This window comes from Dromaius novaehollandiae, chromosome 1 (genome assembly GCF_036370855.1).
Source record: "Dromaius novaehollandiae isolate bDroNov1 chromosome 1, bDroNov1.hap1, whole genome shotgun sequence".
NCBI lineage: Eukaryota > Metazoa > Chordata > Aves > Casuariiformes > Dromaiidae > Dromaius > Dromaius novaehollandiae.
Window position 1 is genome coordinate 87,107,766 of NC_088098.1, and position 22,942 is coordinate 87,130,707.

Here is a 22,942-nt window from a genome sequence, read left to right on the forward strand (position 1 = left end):
CCTTTCCTCTTTGATACAGAAAAAAGACACCAAGACCCTCCCTCCTACTGAGTTACAGCGAAAAAGTTCTATGGGTCCAGTACTAGCATAGTCTATCTTCTGCTGAGGCAGGCTCAAGAAGTGGGTATTGAAAAAGACAAGGTGTAAGTACAGAGCAGCAAACAGGCAAACTGACTCTAGTTGCAGCATCCAAATCACAGAAATCCAGTGTCATCTGTCACACAAGTCAATGGTAATGACTGAACCTATCTCTACAGGGGAAGAACAGCCAAAAGCAAAGGAAGCCACAAAGACAGAGAAGATGGTTTCTTTCTCCTGAGTATGATTTCAGGCATACTATGGCGTATTTCTTCTGAGCATTACTTCAGGGATACTAATAAATATTTGTGATGTCAACAAGAATCAGATGCAGTTGTCAGAGTGACCAAGGGTAGAAAGCTAGAGCAGTTGAGGAATACATAAATGCAAGGAGCAAAACAAGAGCGTGCTCAGTGACCAGGTTAAAGTCTGAATTCAAAGAAGCCCATAAACCAAAGCCATCCATATGCTAAGGCAGATGGCCAAGACAGGCTCCATCATGAAAAGATGGAAAAATGCAAATAGAAGTCAGAAGGAGAAGGCAGAAAAAAGGAATAGGAGCCAAAGTCTGAAGTTAGCTGCAGCTGAAAGTCACACTGAGCTGCAAAGACCAGAAAATAGAATGCCCCTCAATGAGACTTCTGAGCCAGATTCCAGCAGGTCTGACTTACTGGGTTCTTAGTTGCTGTGGACACTGGGCTATATCAGATCTGCAGCTAGCCATAGCCAGACAGAGCTGCATAAAGGACTGCAATCTTTACCAGGGGATCAGACACCAGAATTAAGGGAGGTTTTAAGATAATGGAATTTTTGTTACCTTCCAAGCTACTCTGGCTGCCTAGTTTTATCCTGAGTGCAAGCCTGGGTTATAAACTGAGATCTGTGTAATCATAAGTATGAAAAAAACTGTAATTTCCTCCTTAGGACTTTTTCTTCCTCCTATGATTTTCTTCCTCTGTGAAAACACATAGGGAGCAGAAGGCAGAGTCCTTCAACATACAACAGCATTTATCTCTGTCTGCCAGTGTTAAACAGAGATGAACCACCAAAAGGCTAAACAGTATATATGGAAGATTGCAACTCAGTAGTGACAAGATACCCTGAAGCCAAGATGACAATGTCGGTCAGAGTCATAGAAATAGTTTGTGCAACATCTAAACATCTGAAACAGAGTTCTGGATGTCAAATGGATCTCTGTCAAAAACAATTAGATATCTTTCACAAGGCCAAGAGAAACAATTGAGAGAAGAGGCCAGGAGTGCTGACATTTCGCTTGCAAAGTTATAAAGTTATAAAGGTATCAGCCATATTCTTAGCTGCTTGTTTTTGTTGATGAAATAGAATTATTTTGACTACTCAGTAGCAGCAATTGCACCAGAGATGAACAAACCAGACAAAAGTAACAGAAGTCTCCCACGTGGAACCTGGTAAGTTTTATCACTTCTTTTGGCAATAGGAGCATATGAAGCCAGAGAACATCAAAAGATGTTTACAGGATTCAAAATGGGTTTATTAGCCCATTCTCTTCCTTCAAGAGGATTAAAAACAAAAAACAATCAACTCGGAAAAAACTCAGTAACCTCTGGTCATCTGGTAGGTGACCAAATGATTATGTGAAGATGAACAGGAAGACAAATATACCTGAACCTCCAAACATGTCAACAGTGATAGATAGCTAATAAACTTACAGTACTGGTTAGGCAGCATCATTATTCCAGCAAGCTGTCTTAACGGAAGAGTGTAAGGTGTCGTTTGCCAGTCAAATGACAACAAGGACCTAGAAACTAATGTCATTGCTGGCAACTGCAGAACACAGAACCACTAAGGCAGGGCTGGTACCAAAATAATACCTGATAAGGTTGTCTCCGCTCAGGCCTTCCCTGCATCTCTGCTTGGAGAAAACTGAAAAAAAAGAATCTTGGGCTGATGTCAGCTTGTCATGACAGGAAAACAGTAACAGGCTCCTAAACACATGCATTTGCATGCCAGAAAAAAATGATCTTATGTATGAGACCTGCAGTCCTGGCAAGCCAGAGAACATGTTTATTGAAAGCACAGACTTGCAGTAATGAAACAAAATTACAGAAACCTTAAAATAAGAAAGGACATCCTTAAAATTATACCTATTTAATAAAAATGCCCTTTACATCAAATAGTTTCTACCTTTTCCTCCTAGGTTAAGCCAGAATTTCCCACTAATAACTTAAGATGGAGTTTCTTGACACTATTTTATTAGACAGTTCTAATCTGAGTAATCCCCAATAGAGTTCACAGCACTGGAGCAGTACTTTAACTAGCTCAAAGAAGGAACAGCATAATGGAGAAATACATGACCACTTGTAAAGGTAAGGCAGGAATTTCTTCCTTCATCAGCAGTGCCAGCTTAAAGTGTTTATGAAACTGCATCTTAAGAGTCTTCGACTGGCATTTCCAATGTGTACCACTTAAAACTTTTCTTACTTCAGACTACTTCTAGGTTACTCTATTATAGCCTTCTGAAGACAACTTATGCAGTTAGTATTTTCCACAGTATAACCCATAAGCTGTTATTGTCTTCTTCCTATTGGCAAAATGAATCTTACTGTGTAATCATCATAAAACCAAACGCAGACCATGAAAGAGAGGAAAGGAACTGAGTAATGGTTTGTATGTCTTAGCACATATTTTTTTGTTTTGTAGGGTCTGCAGAAAGGTGTTCCGTAAAAAGGGACAAAAGAATTGTCTGGGTTTGAGTGACTTAGCATATGTGTACCCACAACAAAAATATGCATATAGACTATTGTTTTAATTTTGTAATACCAGCCATACTCTAATCTCTCCAGTCACTTAAAGGATATTCTCTAAACAACTGGCTGTGCCTCTCCCATAATATCATGCTTATGGACTCTTTTCTCAGACTAAGAAATGGCCACAGTTATTCAGAACATGCAAGAGCTCTTTTTTTTACCTTTCTGAAATAACCTTCCCAAGTTTTCAGCAAGAAGAGAACCCAGGCCATATAGCATCAAAATCACCGGTCTCTCCAACTTTGAACTGAAGAAATAATTTCCTTGTGGAAAAGCTGTGAACTTTTTCCATACCTAACCCTTTAAGCCGTGCATACTGCCACATTTACATAAAGAGCTTCCACAGTGAAGTCTGTTCCAGTGAGCATTTGCAACCTTTCATACCCATAACATATGGTAGTTTTCTGTGATGGAGATAGCAGTCCTGTTCACTTTGTTCTTTTGTGGTACAGGCTTGCATGTTTAATGAGACGTAGATATATATTCATTTCAGTTAGGATTAACACCACTTCCTGACAAAAAGTTCAGTCTACTTCTATTTCAGTTTCTTGTATTTCTCAAATGAAAATACTGCCATTTCTTTCCCATACATAGATGCTGTGTAATATTCTTCCCTACAAACACTGAGTGAAAAACTGCCTTCTGTTGAGAGCTATAGAACATAATTTAATAATGACTTAGTGATTTCTTCATAGAATAGGTGAAAGTCAGCCTTAGCATGGTGAGTTTCATTTCTGTTTACTTCAGTGAACATTCAAGGTACTTTATGTTGCACAGTGCCTTAACCTCTGTTATGTTAAGGGCCTTGCAATTCTATAATTTACCTTTCACATTTACCTCTGTAACCTTCCACCCAAACTGCTGTGGCAGGGTTTTTCCAAAGTAACTGTGGTTACCCTTGTTCTCATGCTGCTGTTTTCGTACTATTGTACTCATGTCTTGCACCTGCAAACCTCACTCTCTCTGTCACAGGGAGACTCTTCTCAGCAGTGCCCAGTGGCAGGACAAGAGGCAGTGGGCACAAAGTGAAATACAGAAAATTCCATCTGATCATAAGAAAACATGTTTTCACTGTGAGGGTGGATGAACACTGGAACAGATTGCCCAGAGAGGTTGTGGAGTCTCTAACCTCAGAGATATTCAAAACCTGACTGGACACTGTCCTGGGCAGCCTGCTGTAGCTGACCCTGCCTGAGCAGGGGTGTTGGGCCAGATGATTTCCAGACATCCTTTCCAACCCCAACTATTCTGTTATTCTGTAATATTGTTGTCCTATCAGGATTCCTACAAAAAGGAATTGATCCGGGTGTGAGAATGATCCTTTCTACCCCCCTGCATCTTTTTCATCCCTTGTTTGAAGTTTTTAGTTTAAATTAGAGGGAAAACAAGACTTATTGAATAATGAAGTCATTTAAATGGCCAGTAAGCATTACCCAGTAATATGTATGCACAAAGCTAACAATGAGTCAGCATTCAACACCTGCTCTTGATCAAAATGTATGCCAATCAGCACTTTTAGCAGCATAACCAACTTCTACTGTTAGTGTCAACGTATGCCATCAGCTACAGACGCCACAAATAAATCTTTGTGCATGTAAAGCTTGTCTCAACATTCTTTGTGCAATAACAGGTGTCTGCTTACACCAAAAATATCTATCTATATCCAATATTGTCATTTAACTGAAAAGAGTCTGTGATAACAGAGGACCTGATGGACTTGATACTTTGAAGGAGGTGAGGAGAATTCTCGTAAGTTGCACCCAAAAAGCAGTCTCACATTTGCATTAAGATTTCTGGGCCTAGATTGGTTAATTTGTTTGAATAATGAACACAATGTTTTGTTCACCACTGTAGAAAAAGAAGAATATAGGAGGCGAGAGTTCTTCTGTAGTACCGAACCACTGATAGTTGTACTGTTAAGTTATTTAGTACTCTTCATTAGGGCACTTTGCAAACTGTATAGAGTCTGATGGAAAGGGAAGTCCTGGATCTTCACTTGGAAGGAGCAATGATGATATCAGTCAGCAGTGAATCCTACAATCAGACCAAAAATCATATCCCAATTTACCTCACATGTAGCTACCTCTAGAAACTTTCAGGCTCAACCCTAAATTTACCATGACAGAGAAATAATTATAGTTGGCACATTGAAGGCTTCCAGAATGTCCGAGACAAACGTCTATTAACAGGCTGTACAGCAGATCTGTCAGCCCTGAGAGGAAGCCTCTGGGAAAGGTACTTGATGTTTACTGATAAACGATATTAACATTGGTCTGTTTCTAGTGTTACATACTACACAAGATCATTCAGACAAATCTGACTACTACCGAATAGGTCTCCAGCACAGCTGCCCAAAACTCCAGCTCTTCCTGGTTTTTAACTTTTCAAGCAGTCACAGAGATAGTTCAGTGAATAAGCTGCAGTACAAGTGCATCCACCAGGATTTCTTATCTCCTTACACCATGAACCGAGTCTCAGAATAGATCGTAGTTTTTGTTCTCAAGTGTTCTTGATGGTCACTATGATCTCAAGATTCAACCTGGGAATCAACTATTTCCCTAAAAAGGCCAATGCAGATGGACAAATGTCCACCTTCTGAGGCCAAGCTCTGTTTACCTATCTGTCAAACTGGAATTTTTTAAGTCAGGGAACACTTAACACCAAACTTACCTAAATCAAACTCCTATAAATCTCATTCTCTATTTCTCTCATAGACATTCTCTGGTGACCAGAACTGCCTGGTCACTATGCTTGCTACTTATCTACAGTGATGAAAATGAACCATTTTGCTCACTACTGAGGGCTTTGCACCATTAGTGCCAAAAGTTTTGATCTCAGTCCCCTCTAAAAAATAATAGCATATCCATTTCCAATATTATTACACTTTTTGCCTTCGTGATCCCAAAGTTGGTATCAGTCCGCAAACCCCAAGAGAGCCTCTTAACTGAATATAAGCTTTTTCTAGGACAAATGTTTCTCTACTGCTAATGCACAGAACTACACACAGGTCACAGGGGGACAGGACCAACTTAACACACTACTGGCCATGTGGTAGAATGCATCTTATTTACATTAATTCAGACCACTGTGGGAGGAAATGAGATGGTGTGGCTTTGCAGTTATTTCTAAATCCTTCAGGAAGAGCTTGAGGTACATTTCAGCCTCGAGGCTGGGTAGGCAGTGAAGACTCTGGAGGTCACCCTTACCTTCCCCAGGAAATGCTTGCGGTACAGCTTGGCTGTAGGGTCGCTCTCCAGCTTCACTTTACCACTCCAGGGTAATGGTATGTCAGACAGAGTTGGATTCAAGCTGGAAAGGCTGTGGCTGGTCCCTTCAATCCAGTAGCCCCCAAACTGGGGTAAGATAATGAGAGGATATGGCCACCCTTTCTGTAACACCTATTCAGAAGGACAGAGAACATGATGTTCTCTTAACTTGAAAGGCCAATGAAGCCCAAGGGAAAAACAGAGAAGAGCAGTAATAACTCACCTCGTGAATGCTGGGGTAAGGAATATACTCCTCTTCTGTCTGAAATCATAAGGGACCATTAGCAAAAATGTGGGAGATCTTTTAAATGCTATGCTCCCATGATAACCCAAGCTGCGTCCCCAACTAGGGCTTCAGCCCTAGTCCATCCTTAGAGTTTCACCCTGGGATTAAAGATTAGAATCCACTTCCCAGGTTATATGCATTATAATACAGAAGTTTCAGAACAATAAACTTGGAAGCCAGATTTGACCCACCCTCTTCCTCAAAACTACACAAAATATAGGTATAAAATAGCAAAATGAGGTAGGTGGACAAACTGCAGGTACAAATGTGCAAATTAAATTGTGCGAGGAGTGATAGCCTCTCTCCCTTCCTTCCATAGAATGTTAGACTGCCCTGTTCTTCACAGGGGAATAGTTTACAGAGAGAGATGACAGTAGGATGGTAGAAACACTACTATATTTACAGTCAGATCAAGGATGTGTGATCCTAAAGCTAGACCTATGGTGTACAACTGAGCAGTGCTGAGGCATTTTTGCAAGATTAGGAGGAATACCTGAGCCATTTATGCCAATTTAATGTCCAATTAGTTCTATTCCCATGACCACAGAGTGCACTAGCTATTCTGTCAGTCTGAAGTTATATAACACCCTTAATTCCTAGTGCAGCCTTTTTTTTAGGGTCACTCCAAAATTAAATTCAAGGTGAAGTTTGATTTTAAAGTTACTGGACCACAGCAGAGAGACTGAAAGAAGGGCAAGGAACAGCTGAGCATTTAAAGATTTAAATCTGTTCTTCCCAATGTTGAGGGAAGCAGACCAGCCTTCTAGTAGTTTCCATCTGAGTCCTCAAGCAGCCTACCAAAATAAATGCAATGCAGTTTCATAAATATTATTAAAGTTCTTAAACTGAAAAAAATTTGAGAAAAAATTTATTCAAAACTAAGACTGCTAATAATTTTAAACAGACTTATTGGAACCACTTAAATTTGAAAAGGAGAAGTTCTCATTCCATTTCAGCTATTTGCTTCATGCTCTTGTGTAGCACCTCCCACAGCTTAAGAAAAATATAGATGGATGGACAGACAGATAGATAGATAGATATGTGTTCTTGAGCCGTTTGTAGGCTCCCTGTTTACTCCAATAAGAAAACACAGGGCAAGGCAGGCCCGTAATTATCTGTCATTCTTGGTAACTTAGGTAGCAACAATGACCTAGCCTGACCTTGAGAGGAGCTGGTAGGGAACATCTTTGTTCATCCAGTCGGCTCCCCTGGAAACAGAAAGTCATAGACAGTGAATCCAGTGTTTGAGTATGTCTGTTTCCCTTACCCTCTGCACCATATCCCCAAGCTGTGTATTTCGACCCTCTCTGTAATATTCTATTTTATGCAAGTCTGGAAGTGAGGGATAAGTGGGAGGAGTAAAGCTGGAACTTGACCAGTCCCCTAATTTGGGATTAAAACTGACCCCTCTACACATCTCTTAAAAAGCAGCATTTCTGGTCAGAAATTTAAAGTAATCTCCCAAAATGATTCTCTTATTTAATTCTCTAATGTCTTTTAGCTCGCAGGAGCAACAAATCAAAAAAAAACCCACTCCCATTATACTTAGCAAAAACAAGGTTATGGAAAAATGAGAAAGCTTATTAAAAGAAACTAAAAAAAGCTAAACCTTTGTGAAATAACTAGGAGCCTCACCTTGAGTGCAGGCTCAGAACAAATGCACAAGACCTTCAACAAAGCTCTTAGAAAGATCAAAAAAAAACTAGTATGGCTAAACTGCAGGATAAGGGAGACCATTAGATGCATGAGGGCATTCTTCAAAAGTCTGAAGTTCTCTCCAAATACAGAAAATAGAAATAACAACAAATTCTAGAAGGTTAAATACAAAAATACAGTAAAGCCAGTGAGGAACAATTTGCAGCTGACATAAAAAACAGTAAAAAATCTTTTTCTTAAACACATCAGGAGAAAGAAGCCTGCCAGAAAGTCTACAGAGATGACACAGGATCAAACTATAAAAGCAGACCACAGAGAAGGTTACCCAAAAAATCTAAAAGAATATTTTCATTTGTGTTTTCAACAGAGGAACCTGAACAAATGCCAGCTTAGAACTCTTCTTCATACGGAGGCATTAGATCTTTCTCAAGTTGAAATGTCAGTATAAAAGACAATTGACAGCACTGACAAAATGAAGAGCAACAAATCACTAGGGATTGATGGGTTGCAAAATTAATATGGAATAGAGGCTGACAAGTGATCTTTACCTTTTGCCAAGGTAGTAGTTTCTGCCTTGGACAGACATGAAGATGAGAAATTGGAGTGCCTGAAGCAGAAATGCAAGTGGATGTTTTGTTGATGTGATCTGGAGTTTCACTTGTTAACCTAGTGTGCTGGGGGTCACGAGGGAGGCTAGGTTCTGAAACAAGAGTATCAGTAACAGCTCTGCTGGGCAAGAAAGTGCTATGCTTTACCAAAGTAAGATTGAGGCAGGAGTGACATGTAGGCTCAAAGCACTCTCCACCTTCTGGAACAAACTGTGGAAGGTTCATGGACCAACTTCTTGTGCACTGGGGGACTTTTGCAATTGGAAATGGAGGTTGGGAAACTGCAATGCTGCAAGATCTCTCTCCCCTTCCTTGGCATTTATGACATATCTGATAACTGCAAAAAGCTTCCAGTTCCAAAGGAGGTCCTGGTAGAAGATCAGTATCTCCGAGAGGCCTGAGGGAAAACTTCTTGGACTGATATAAAGGAGTTCCTGCTTGTATCAGAGCCTTTACAGAAAGCAGAGGAAGGAGCATACCAGCACATTCCATGCTAGACTGCCTGCACTTCTAAGTTGCTCCTGTTAGCCTGGAAATGGAAGATGTGGGCCTATACCTACCAACCCCTCCTCTGGACTGAGGCTCAAGATACTAGCAAAGATGTAATGCGGCCCTGGCCATATAGTCCAAAGCTTTATTTCTGAGGGTAACCGGGACTGCAGGGGACAACCTAAGTTGTTGAAGTGATGTCAAAGCACAGACAGAACAACTGGCTGATGATCACTGTCATTCCCCAAAAGGGAGAGGTATCAACTACAGCAGCCTCACCTATCTGTTCAGACACCCTTCTAATTTGGTCCAGTTTGGCTTGCAGCTCTTCTTGTAACAAAGGACTTTCCTTCACCATCTCCCTGGGTAGATAGGTTAATGGAGACAGCATCAATCTTGGAATCTGATATCCCCAGGGTCTTGTACAGGGGAACCACTTGGTCTGAGCAGGATGAAAGAACTCATGGCAGACAGAAAGGTGTCCAGACTCACAGTGGGGTCAAATGAGGAATTACAATGATATGATATATGGTAACACAGATGGCATTTATGGCATAGCTTCACTTCCAGTGTCAATCAGTTTATTTCTTCTACACGTCAGAGAAAAAAAGCTCCTTTCAGAAAGGACCTCAACATGGAAAGGGTAGTGCTTTGACAGGATTAGGGACGGTCAAGCACCCTTTTAGCTAGTGATAAGGAGAGGCCTATATATAAGGCAGGCCTAGACTGTTGCTCCCAGAGTGCAGGTAACAGAGATAGCAAGTCACAGCAGTTCGTGCAGCAGTTTCTAGGCTCTGCTTAGATCTTCTGGGGACTTTGCTGGAGATTGTTGGGGTATTCCTGTAAACCCACTGAGGAACTAGAAGGGGCCTGCCGTTGACAGGTAAGGAAGGCCAGGTAAGGATAGCCACAGAAGGCCTTCACTTCTCCTGAGAAGCTCTAGCAGCTGCTAACAAGCTCTGTCAGTTGCCCCTGATGGGAGGTTGTTGGGACCTTTGTTCCAGACAAACAAACTGGAATGCTGCAATGGATGGATACAGGCTCTTTAGGAAGGATAGGCTGGGAAGCCGAGGAGGAGGAGCTGCCCTTTAAGAAGGCCAATGATATACTGGGTTGCATTAGGAAGAGCACTGCCAGCAGGTCAAAGGAGGTGATCCATCTCCTCTACTCAGCACTGGAGAGGCCACATCTGGAGTACTGTGTCCAGTTCTGGGCTCCACAGAACAAGAGACATATGGAGCTACTGGAGTGAGTCCATCGAAGGGCCATTAAGATGATTAAGGGACTACAGCATCTCTCATATAAGGAAAGGCTGAGAGAGCTAAGACTGTTTAGCCTGGAGAAGATTCAGGGGGGATCTTATCGATATGTATAAATACCTGAAGGGAGAGCATAAGAAAGACAGAGCCAGACTCTTCTCCATGGTGCCCAGTAAGAGGACAAGAGGCAACGGGCACAAACTGAACCACAGGAAATGCCATCTGAACATAAGGAAAAACTTTTTTACTGTAAGTATTACAGAGCACTGGAACAGCTTGCCCAGAGAGATTGTGGAGTCTCCATCCTTGGAGATGTTCAAAAGCCATCTGGACACAGTCCTGTGCAACCCGATCTGTGTGTCCCTGTTTGAGCAGGGGGGTTGGACTAGATGATCTCCAGAGGTCCCTTTCAACCCCAACTATTCTGGGATTCTGTGACTAGTTCAAAACAGATAACTCGTGTATATAAAAGGAGACAGAAACATGATCATGAAGAAGAAGACTGAAGGCATGTTGAGACTGTCATTAATGGCAGAATAGAGGGAGTGAACATCACATCATAAAAGACAAAGGCAGGTATTTTGAAGAGGGATTGGCTATGCAAGTATGTGGAGACCTCAATATCCCATTTTAGTGGCTGAAATAAGGGTTTGTTTGTTTGTTTGTTTTTCTTCTCCTGCTTTTCAACCATTTGCACTGCAAAGCAATCTAGGAACAATTTATTCCTAAGTATCCTTAACATTCATTTATTATGTTCTATGCATAGAGATGTATTGAAGTCAATGGAGCCAGCAGCACATTTATTTCAAATAATGGTTATTAAGCTTGAAAAAAGGCTTCACTCTCAGGCCTCATGGAATAGTTTAAGTTTAAAATGAGAACACAACTTTACCCATTAATTCATCACATATGATGTGAAATAGCTAGGTTAATTTTCATTCAGACAATGATACTCCAGTAAGATTGTGCAAATACTCAAAAACTAATTCTATCCTGTGTCTTTGCTTTTTATGGGATTTTGAGAAATGTTCAAATCTCTTGCTGTGCTTTTTACTCACTTGATTGCTTATGAAAATCCCAAATTCAATTTTCAAGAATGATTCAATAAATCTAAAGGAGAGCTGGAGTCAAATGGAAGGAAAGGGAGAGCAAAAAAAAAAAACCCCAAATAAAAAAGAATAAATAATTAATAAAAAATATCTGAAGGGAGGGACTAGTCCTCTGAAATATTCCTCTACCTCTACCCTTCCTTCAAAAAAAAACTGGCCATGCGTAAGCAGCAGTTACTGCTTTTCTTAGTGCAAGTCAGGTGACAAAACAAGCTAAACTAGACACACACCAGATAGTCTTAACACTGGGCAACTAAGAAACCAATATAGATGTGAAATTAGGTGGTCTATATGTGAGAACTTGTTACCAGCTCCCTCTCTTAAACTTCTCTCTCTCTTTAACACAAGAGGTCTAAATACAGTGAGAGAGACAGTTTTCATATGGTAAGCTGGGAGCTGAGAAACACTGAGAATCTTACAGCAGACCATTCATCCACTAAAGGACACCTGCTAGTGTCCCTTTCTTCTACAGATTTCAAAAGGCCTGCAAAAAAGTATTACCATACCTTTCAATATGTGCTTGAACTGAGCAAGCAGCTCTGTACATTCAAGCTTACTTTCTAGCACAGAATTAAATGACCCAGGCAATTTTATAAAAAGTACATTCTTCTATAGCACTGAAAATAGATCCCAAATTGTTCAGGTGTCAGTACAGACAATAGATATACATGAATATCCTGAAGGAGACATACTTTCAGCCCCTCCTCCTCACATTTCTCCTTCCTAGTCTGCAAACTAGTGTCTCTGCCTCATAGCTCTATATCTGTAGCCAGTATTTTGCTGCTACCTTGCATCTCCTCACCTTTACGGTCTCACCCAAATCTTGCATTTTCTTCACATCCATAATTTGGCCACCTAAATTCCAGAAAGTGAGTTAATGTTTTCTTAGAGAGGTAACTCTTAATTGTAATAGGGCATAGGAGTTATGTACCTCACTTGAAGAGGCCAAAGCTAACCCTAGCATTTTAAAGAAAATTCATCAGCCAGAGAAAATAATACTGGCACTATGTAAGGATGCTCTGAGAAGAGGCCACCTGAAAAATACAATTTCAACTATTCTATCATTAAATATATAACATAGTACTATTATATTCATATCTCCTATTTTGGTAGGGGAGGGGTTTTTCTTCTAATTTTCCCTATTTTAATTTTACCATGTAATAGATAAAACTGCATGTGTGTATTTCCATACAAGAATTAAGCCACTTACTTGTGAGAGTTAAAGATTAGGTCTACAGTAGTTATTTATTAGACTATTTATTGACTATTTGGCCTTGCTAAATGCAGTTATGCTAGCATCCAATTAATCATCTGTCATTAACACCTGCTTGCTACCGTGCATTCCTGATATACCTTAACATAACTTTAATTTTCTCTCAGAAACATACTTCAGCAAAGAACAGACAGACTCATAAGAATTTGTGTCTATTCCTTCCATCATACTGGTTGAAAAATGAATACAGGGAAATGCTCTTGAAAACCGACTTAAGACTGAGTACTGGAGGTTTGGCCTAGAAGAGCTAAATATGCTGAAAGCCCGAAGTACAGGATATTGGGGGTGAAGTGACAAGCCTGGAATAGGAGCTGATGATTGACTGGCTACAAAAAATTGAGAGATCTCAGAGTCTGACAGAATAACTGTGCCTTACCTGCATTTTTTCAATCATCTCAAATAAGTCCACAGTCTGTGAAAAGAGAAAGGTAACAGGATTGCAGGAGCAAACACTGTCTTCTGTGGTAACCCAGATATTGCCCCAGTCAACAGCTTCTGTGTTTTGGCACAGAAATATTTTCTTGCTGAAGGCAAGACGGAATCTCTCGTCCTTAACTGATGGCATGGTCAATACAATTAGTTAAATTTTCATCTTGCCTTGTAAAAGCTTGACCTGGAACCTGATAGGGCATGTCTCAGGAGTTTCTCTTTGAATGGGTCAAAACCCCCAAAATGGTTTAATACAATATAATATAAGAAATGACTACACGAACAAGTTTAGGATTCTCACACAGAAGTTGGTAACAGTAGCTATAACACATACATGCACACAAACTTGCCCTCCTTCACTTCTGATCTGCACAACAGTTAAAGGCACATTCCTACCCTGAACCAAAGGAATGTGAACTGCATTTACCTTGTTGGGAACAGCAGGAGTGAGAGCAGATGGAATGTCTTGGGTGAGAGTGTCTATAACATCACTGATGCAGCAGACCTCCTCATCAGACCTCCTGTAAGAGACAGGCAGAAGAAGGTGGGGGGAAGGGGAGAAGAAAAAACTTAACTCTTGGAGAACTCAGGATGCCAATGCTTGCCTGCAGTGCCTTTTCTGCCTTCTGCTGTCTTCTGCTCACTCCCTCTATCCCCAGATCATTTCTTGGTTACGAGGAAGCTGTCATTCCCATCACCTCAACCCAGCTGGAGATATGGACGGTTCACAGATCTGCAAATGTCCTGGATATATCCCCAAAAAACTCCTGGCCCCTAGGTCTTTCTCTCTGCTCACATGCATTATTTTCCTCACACTTGCTGTTCAAGTGCTAAATGATCTTTTTTGCCAAGTTCCTATTCTAACATAGATTTACAGAAGAAGACAGACAGGTCTCATAGGAAGATTTGGCACCAGATGGGGAGGAACACAAGCAGTGAGGGAGATGGTGATGGGACCCACTCTCAAATCAGGTCCAAATGCCAAAATACAACTAGAAATTGCCAGTTCCTCAAAATTTCCACCCATCTCAAAACTGAATGGTATTAAAAGAGCTAAAAGTAATGAAATGTCACTGAAAACAGAACCTAAAGAAGAGACCCAGTTGCTACAGCCTGGGTATTAGTCTCCAAGACAGGAACATAACAGACATCATGCTAGAACACAGCTGATACATACTGCAGGAGAGAATCAGGCACAACTTTGTGTTACCACTGCTGATAAAGCCAGCGTGCACATTAGATGGGCTTCTATCTGCACACCTTCTATTGAAAATGTATTATTATTTTGGCCACTACTGAAACAGCATGCTGTGTGTATACAAACAGCAGCAGCCCTCATTTAATTTCATAGAAGAGAAAACAAAAAACAGTTCAACCAATATACTGTACTTTAAGAAACTAAAGAATTAAACTACAATATGGACACTATCAGTGCTAGCTGCAGCTGTCTCACCGTGAATTGATAAATTCCATGCCCTTCACAGTTTTTACTAGAAGTCACGATTGGGTTGCAAGTCTGTCATTTCACAGCTAAGGTCATGTAGGCAGGGATCATAAATAGGCAGGGTGGGGAACAAAGCCCAGATTTCTAATGTAAGAGACAAAATTTACCCACTTAGTAAAGTAATCATGAGCATAGCACATTCAAAACTGTATGCCTCTGAAATCAGTTCTAACACAGGAGGCTTGATGTTATTCTCTAGTTGTTAGATAAACTATGCAGGGCTCCTACTGCCTCCATGCTAAGAGATCAGTATCTGTAAGTGGTAAAGGCTCACAATTTGAAACCACTGGCTACATTGTCTGCTGTATGGAAGTCTAATCCATTTTCCATAATCATGCGACTACACTTTATTATAAGCTCCAAGAATCCCCATGTCCACCAACTCTCTGATAACTCACAATTTATTTTGGTAGCCCATCTGCACCACGTAACTGGTATATGGGCTGGTCTCTACAGAGATTAACATAATGCTTCCATCCCACAATTTTATTCTAAAACTAAAGTGAAAGAGATCGGTGTTACATATCTAAAGGTTAAATACATAATGCATATGGGAGGAAGGATGAATGAGTCAGTCTAAACAGCCTGAAATAAATACTGGAATAGTTAGATAGCAAATGTATTTATAAATGAGTGTGAATGTTACACCAACACTTGCTTTATTTATTAGTTTTATTCATTTAGTTGGAGCATGTTTGGGGCAAACAGGACAAATTTATGCCCAAGGCTTTATGTGAAAGATTTTCATTGTTGAACTGAAGGCTCTGTTCTGTGGGCCCTAAAAAGGCAAGAACTTAATGCAATAAACTCTTTTTCAGAAACTAGCTATTTCCAGAGAAGCATAACGATACATGTTTTGTGCAACTAGATGCCCTGGGGCCTTGTGGCATGCCACAGTGTTTTTCTTTTACATGCCCCTGGCTTGAATCTTGAATCATTCAGTAGAGAGTAAAATAAATACGTGTATCATGGAAATTGGCAGCTCCTACTTTAGGTGAGTGTGGACAGTCCTGCCCCATTTTCTTGCTGTAAATTCACCTCTACGCTTTGGACTGACTGTAGGTCTTCATGGAGCAACTGTTCCTTATGGTTCAATTCTAGCATAGTCCTCCTGCCGAAAGGACTAGAGTAGATGCCAAAATCACTGGTGCCATTATACATTTAGAGATGTTGTCAATTCTGTAATTATCCTAGGCTGGTAACGTGCAGAGGAACTTTAAAAAGCCAGGAGAATGCTTTAGATTTTAGTTTATCTTTTACAAAAAAAAAAAAAAAAAAAAAAGTCACATAATTTCAGTGCCATTGTAACTATTGCTTGAAAGGTCATTTGTGAATTTTGAACTTCTGGAATTGCCTGAGCTTGAATCCCCCAAAAAGGTAACACATAATTATAATACATAAACCTCACATTCAGAGAGCAGAATACCATCCTTCTGGGGAAAAAAAAAAAAACCCAATTCTCCAGATTGGGAGAAGGAGATATATACGTCAAAATATATTTGCTGATGCTTTATTCTTATGAAATGGCAGCTAGGGAAAGTAGAGGCCAAGGAAAAGACTAAAAAGATTGTTTTTATTCTCAGCGACCACTGCATTCCTTTTAAGCATGTATCCTAACTAAAAGCAGGCACTTCTGTTCCATTCCTAAAGACTCCACTTTCAATTCTGTAATGGTGAGAGAAGCAACCCTTGCAGATCTCTGCATCTCCACTGTTAATGCTGTGTACTCCTGTCCTGAACCTTCCCAGCAATGTCAGTCTTGTGATCTCCACACAGGTCTGTAAGAGTCATTCCTAGATGCTTATGGCTGAGCCAGTTCAATAGCGAAGACTCTATAAATATTTGTTCTCAGAAAACTAAAAATTGGCTTTGACAGATTTCATAAATCCTTTCATTCATCTTTCCTAAGTATTCCAGAGATTTGTTGCGCTTTGAAGAGACAAGTGTCCCAAATCCTTGTATAATTACTTTCCTGAAAGTTCATAGGGAAGCAGGTATATGGCCATTATAAAAACCTTTTCTAATCTAGAATTCTTCGAGTAGAAGAAAAAATACTATACGACTTGCAACTAACTGTGGAACTACAGTCAGTATAATAGCTGGGGTCTCAATCTTATGAGTGATTCTTGCAATGAGGCACTGATGTGTTCTTGGAACCATTCACTAAAAGGGACCGCCAATTCAAAAGAACTGAAGGCCATCTGAAGGTAATTTGAAACAAGAAAAACAGGCCAGAAGTGCCCATATGGAACATTTCTGGGCAGTGGCTTCCCTTGAGCAACAGTTTCTGCTATTTCACTCCCATGTTTCTCCCTTAGACTTACTCTACCAAATAAGATTTTTGGGTATTCAGTGAAGACAGCTAAAAACATGATACTAATGACCTTACTCTAGTAAGTACCCATACGTGTAGAAACTATGGTATTTTATTTTGCTCTGAATCACACTCTGAATCCTAAAATTCAAGAAAAGGAATTAGCAAGGCAGAACTAGGAAAAGGAAGTAAGTATTATAGGTGAAACATTGTTCTTTTTGGCTTGCCCCAAACTTTTCTGCTCATAGACTCTGACTTCAAGTTAGAAATCTCACTTCCAATAGCACTCCTGTTTTCTGACTATTAGGGAGCTATTTCCCCTAATTTGAGAACCACTGCTCCAACTACTGTGGTCAGTCCTTACTCTTTGGTCAGGATTTCCTCTGTCCATTCTTGTATCTATGAAAAAGATGGGAAATGTATCAAAAAAGCCTGGATAGATCAGCTCAGTTCTTACCCTTAATCTTGTACTCCACAACAGGGTTCTCTCCTGTATGGCGAGAGAAAGGAGAACTCCTGAGAGAAATGAACCTCTCCACAAATCCTTACCTCTACTCCTAAGAAGTTCTAATTAGAGAACTTGTTTTCTTCCAGTGAGGCAGAAGGGAGGCAGAGGGTGGGGAAGAGAGCAACTCTTGCTTACTCCGTTTCCTTTCAGAAATACCAACACCCCCGTCAACCCTCTCTCCCACTCACCATCCTAGAACCACAGAAAGATTTGGGTGGGAAGGGCCCTGTGGAGGTCTTTAGTCCAATGCTCTGCTCACAGCACGGCTGACTCCAAAGCTAGATCAGGACTTTCCAGGTTAGATCATGACCACTACTTTCCACCTTCTCAGCTCCCCTCCTTTTCACACATCCCAGAAGAGCTCTTCTTCCTGCTCCTACAAGACTTGCATCAGGCAGAAGGGACTCACTTCAGCATTCCACCTTGAAATATTTTAAGCCATTCCCCTACCCTGTCCCCAGGCTAAAGGGAGGAAATACACAGTGCAATGCACCTGATGGACAGCCAGCCCAGTACCAGTACATACCCTCCGTAGGCTCCAACACAGAAATTGTGCTTTTGGGAAAGCATGCTGGACTTCTCCGCTAATGGCAGCTCCCAGCTTTTCTCCTTGGGTGCTTCCTCTCCTCCTGCCTCAGCATGGAGAAAGGCAAAGGCTCCCTCCTTCTCCCTACAAAGATCAGTCCCCCTCCCCCGCCCCTTCCCAAGCTGTGCTTCAAATAAGAGACACTGCAAAGAGCTCCTCACAGCTGGGACCAGGCCTGAACAGCATGGGCAGGAAGCTCCTGGGGAGAAAGATAATGAGAGAGAGAAAAACAGGAGAGGAGAAGGAGGACAGATGGAGCAAGAGGAGGCATTGAGGGATGGGGAAATTACTGCTCTCTCTCCTCACCAGGGAAGGTTGATTCCCCCACATTCCCCCCCCCCCCCTTCTTGGGTGGCCCACTGGACATGGGATAGCCTGCAGGACATCTCTACTGGGACAGCAGAGTCACAGAAGACTGACTCCAGATCTGTCAGTGGGGGTAACAAAAACAGTCTCCAGGGTGGACAGCAGAGAGGGCCCCTTACTCAACTTTGCTGTAGAGTAAGATCTATCCCCAAGCTGCCTCTCTGTATCCCCAAGCGGCCTCTCTGTATCCAGCAGCACAAGTGGGCATCATGTCAGTCCTCCACAACTTCTCATGCTCTTCAAGGGGAGAATAAGAGGATACCAAGCCCACTAGCCCTTGATCTTTGGGGCAGATATACATCAAATACACAGATCTGGCACAACATCCCTCCTGTAACATAGCTGGCTGCTCTAACATGTAACCTGTTCTCTAGGGAAGCTCAAATTTTGGAGGTCAGAAGCCCTTTAACCACATGTATTTGCTTTTACACATGGATAGGTTGTCATTCCTGACAAAAACTAAGGATAAGAACACTATCCTTTACAGCAAGTGTATGCATATAGTTCTGTTTATATGAGAACATAGAGATCTTCCAGACACATTTCTTCTGCGATCACCGATTTTATTCCAAGAAGATGATGTAACGTTACCTCTCTATATTAACACCTGTAAAGGCAGCCGCTACAAGCAGTAAGCCTCACACTTGGTTTGTTCGAACTCACCAAGGGACAGAAGTAAACAAAGAATGAGACAGAACTTGGAATTCAGAATTTGAAAGAGATACTAAGGAGGAGTGAAAGCAGAAAGACCAGACAAAAAATATGAAATAATTGATGTAGGTGGGCAAAAAGAAAAACAGGAGAGAGAGAAAGCAGTTACAAGAAACTCTTGGGGATAAGAGTGCAGCAATTTTGTTCTGATGCCTCTCAGAAATTCTAGTTATGAAAAACCTGGACAAAAAGTATTATGGGGGTTTCAGGTGTGGGTGGGTGGGAAAAGAGACTGTAAGGAATCAAAGTAGTGAACAACTTGGAATAAAAGAAGAAAGGATCAGCTTGCTGGTTTTAGGAACTTGGAGGGAGGGCAGCTGTTTCCATCTCCATCTCTCCTTGTTTACTTGCTTTTTTCAGCAGATCTGATCCTGGGGTATGGGTTCTCCCATACAGTACACCTCCTCCCTAGAAGTCCTGTGCCTCCCACACCCTTCCAGGGCACTGCATACACAGCAGCTGCTCTCTGTACAAGCAGTTCTTATTCATTCACCTGAACCTCTGAGTAGGAAAAGGGAAGTGACTGGGCCAGGGCAGAGCGCCAAGCTTGCTATTTCTGCTGCATCTAAGCAGGAGGAAGAGACATTTGCTTCTGCTGCTAGAGAGGGCTACCAGTAGTAACTGCTGCCCTCCCCCATCCCAGTGTCATTATCAGCAACAATAATAAGCCTGTTTACAGTAAAAGCAAAGTATATAGAGAGGCCCTGGTCCTTTTGCCATTGTTCATCAGCTTGCCACTATGAACTAGTGCCTATTAGATTCATATATAAAACCAGACCTGGGCTCAGCTTTCATGCAACTATCTCATAACATCACCTAACCTACTGTGTAATTCCAGTTGTGTACACAGCCCTCAGGATCCACAAGCAAAACAGCAAACAATTATCAAATATCCTAATTACTGTTTTTAGCAGCCTACTTTTATAATCATATGAATAAATCACTTCCACATATAAGTAAATCACAGACCCCCTCTTCCCTAATTGTTCTTTGACTTATGATCAAGCTAACAATTGCTACTGTTCATAGCTAGTACATCAGTATTAGTTAACATGCATGTTCAATTGTATTAGTAAGTAGACTTAATTCATATTGATACATGCATTCTTGTATGACTAATTCTGCATATTTATAGTCTCATATTAGAATCCATATATTTGTATATATTTGTGTGGATCATTATGCCTTTTATAGTTATTGTGTGTTTTAGGAACTGGCACACGTTTCTGTTCTTCTAGGTGTCCCTTCAGGTATACATATGTATTTTAGTAATTGGTATCTATACCTTTTGCTATGTATTTTCCCTTTTTTTAACTTTTTTTTTTTTAATTTTTACAATTGCATTAGCATTTTATCTTGCTCACATAGGAAAAGTGTCAATTTACTCTAACACAGAAATCATGCTCTTCACTTTTATCAATTATTTGAGTTATTGTAAGAACATCAGAAGCTCTACAAAAACCACGCACTGCCATAGAAACACAACATACCCTTCAACGATAAACTCTTCAGGGCAGAAACTGCCTTTTTTATGCATTACTACAAGATTACACTCAACCATCACAAGCTCAGAGATGCATTCACAAACAGAAACATGCATGATTTCACATCAGCTATTCTCACAGAAGTATGCACACAGCTTCTAAAACAGTAGTAAGTGTGCACAGACAGCACCTCCCACTGCCCATCTGGAGTCATCATTTTATGCCAAAGGTTGACAGAATCAGGGTGGGATTCCTTAGAGTCTAGACAGACCCTCTTTCACACCCCTCTAGCTCTCCAGTTTGTCTCATTTCCTACAAGAACATCCACTCTCTCCATCTGCACACACACACACTCGCTCTCTCTCTAAATATTTCTTTGCACAATGCAGTATAGCACAACACAGTACAGCACAATGTCTTTTAAAAAGCATACAGCCACTTTCTCTGCTGAGGCTGAAACTGCCCCAAGATCCATCCATTACACAATGCCCAGCAAGCAGCACAGAAGATCGCTATCAATCCTCCTCCAGCTGTCTTTGCCCCAATTCCTTCTAGATGCAAAATATATTCATACATTAATTGGTATTGCAGGCGAGAAGAGCATAAAAGCAACTAAGCTGTTCATCCCTACCTGAGCAATGATCTCTCATCCCCAGCTGGTGAGCGGATGGAGGCAGGGAACCCAGCTGCTCCCACATATGCTCTTCTTTCCTTGCACTATCAATTATTCACATAGGTTGCAGTGTCCTCCCTCTCCCTCCCTCTTCCGCTGCCCCCACCTGCAGATGAATGGAGAGTGAGCAGGTTGGTGCTGTCACACTTGAAACTAGAGATCATTGTCGATATGGAGGAGCAGCTGTGCTCTTAAGCAGAAAAGACTGGTCCTAGGGGAAGGGGACACACTGGCAGCTCCATAGGTGAAGCATGAGCAGCTCTGTACATCCACACAGTGCTCCCTGCACTTCCAATCCTAGACCTGCAGGGATGACCTTTAGAAATGAGAGGATTTTCATAGGGAGGCTCATTTCTATAGCCCACTTAAGCATAATTATAGCTATCTGGTGACATGAACTGGGTAATGTGAATTCATGTGTATAGATCAGAGGAGGAAGAGAAAGTGGTAGATTGGGAAAATCTGATAAACACTAAACTCAGTACCGACTTACTCTCATAGCAAATGCACTGAAGGAGAAAAATGTGAAGGGACATGATGATACAATACTTTATTAGTTATGAGAATCACCTGTGGATTGGAAGGATTGTTCAGTCCTGAATTTTGTAGACAATCAAAGAATTTTTTATGTTGCACCAGTGTTAGGCAATGTTAAAAGGAGTTCTGACAGATTTAGATGAAGCAGTTTAAAGCATTTTGCCTCTGTAGAGGGCTACTATCTACTAGCTGAGTGAGTGCTTTAAATCTTTCTTGGAGCAAAATTAGATTTAATCCCCCAGGTTAAATTAAGCATTCCATTTCGCACTGAAGTTAACTCAGCATTATTCATTCCAATCCCATCAGTCTGATGGGGGAACCCCCTACTATGTCATTTTAAATGCCACAACAATTTCTTCTGTTAAATACTTCCCCAGGCTATGGCCATGGCAGAGGCACCACAGAGACAAAAGAAACAGAACACTAGTGTGCTCAAACAGCAGGTTGTTATTGGCTTCTCTGGGCTGTATAACCTTTCCCATATTTTGATCAGATAACTGCTGGACCAGAAGTAACAAAGAGTTGCCTCAAATCAGATCAAAAAGAAGGGGTATATTAAAAATTGTTAGTATTGCAACTCCAATTGTGAGCAAGACTCCCCAAAATTGGGAGCTATTTTTAAGAGAGCACTGAGATTATTTGTAACTGTAGTTGTTTTTAATTATGTTCTCGTTTTCGAATCTTCAGGGACCCCTTTGTCCAGCTTTTCTCCACAGTTATGCAGGCTGGAAATGTTTTAATAAAGACTTGGCACCTTTTTGTTTTCACACAAGCATAGGAACCAAGAAGTTCTATAAATGGAATGATTTCCTGTGGATTTGTTTTGTGTAGTTGTTTTGGGTCTAAGACGATGTGAATTCTGAATGAATCTCTTGGAGCACTTAAAGGATTCCTCTCTTACGCTGAATCTTCAGTGAGGTTCACTCTGCAACTTTTTCCTCAGTCAGGGCATGTACAGCAACTTCTTTTTTCCCCAGTTGGATATTTTTATTAAGTCTATAGGAACATAATTATCTGGGG

At 41.0% G+C, this 22,942-nt stretch overlaps 1 protein-coding gene across 4 annotated transcripts in view; it reads right to left on the reverse strand.

The window, feature by feature from the left end:
* LOC112990861 (rap1 GTPase-activating protein 1-like) overlaps positions 1-22,942 on the reverse strand; it is a 65,616-nt gene that overhangs the window by 27,183 nt on the left and 15,491 nt on the right. For 2 of the 4 annotated variants that reach the window (XM_064518928.1, XM_064518934.1), the window contains exons 1-6: positions 13,667-13,757; positions 13,187-13,222; positions 12,340-12,392; positions 7,577-7,624; positions 6,354-6,392; positions 6,071-6,262 (exon numbers count right to left, since the gene is read on the reverse strand). In XM_064518928.1, the coding sequence (XP_064374998.1) occupies positions 6,071-6,262; positions 6,354-6,392; positions 7,577-7,624; positions 12,340-12,381 (321 nt within the window). In that variant the 5' untranslated portion in view covers positions 12,382-12,392; positions 13,187-13,222; positions 13,667-13,757. Of the gene's footprint in view, positions 1-6,070; positions 6,263-6,353; positions 6,393-7,576; positions 7,625-12,339; positions 12,393-13,186; positions 13,223-13,666; positions 13,761-21,343; positions 21,417-22,942 lie in introns of those variants that run through there. The other 2 variants (XM_064518940.1, XM_064518926.1) reach the window with 2 other exon arrangements.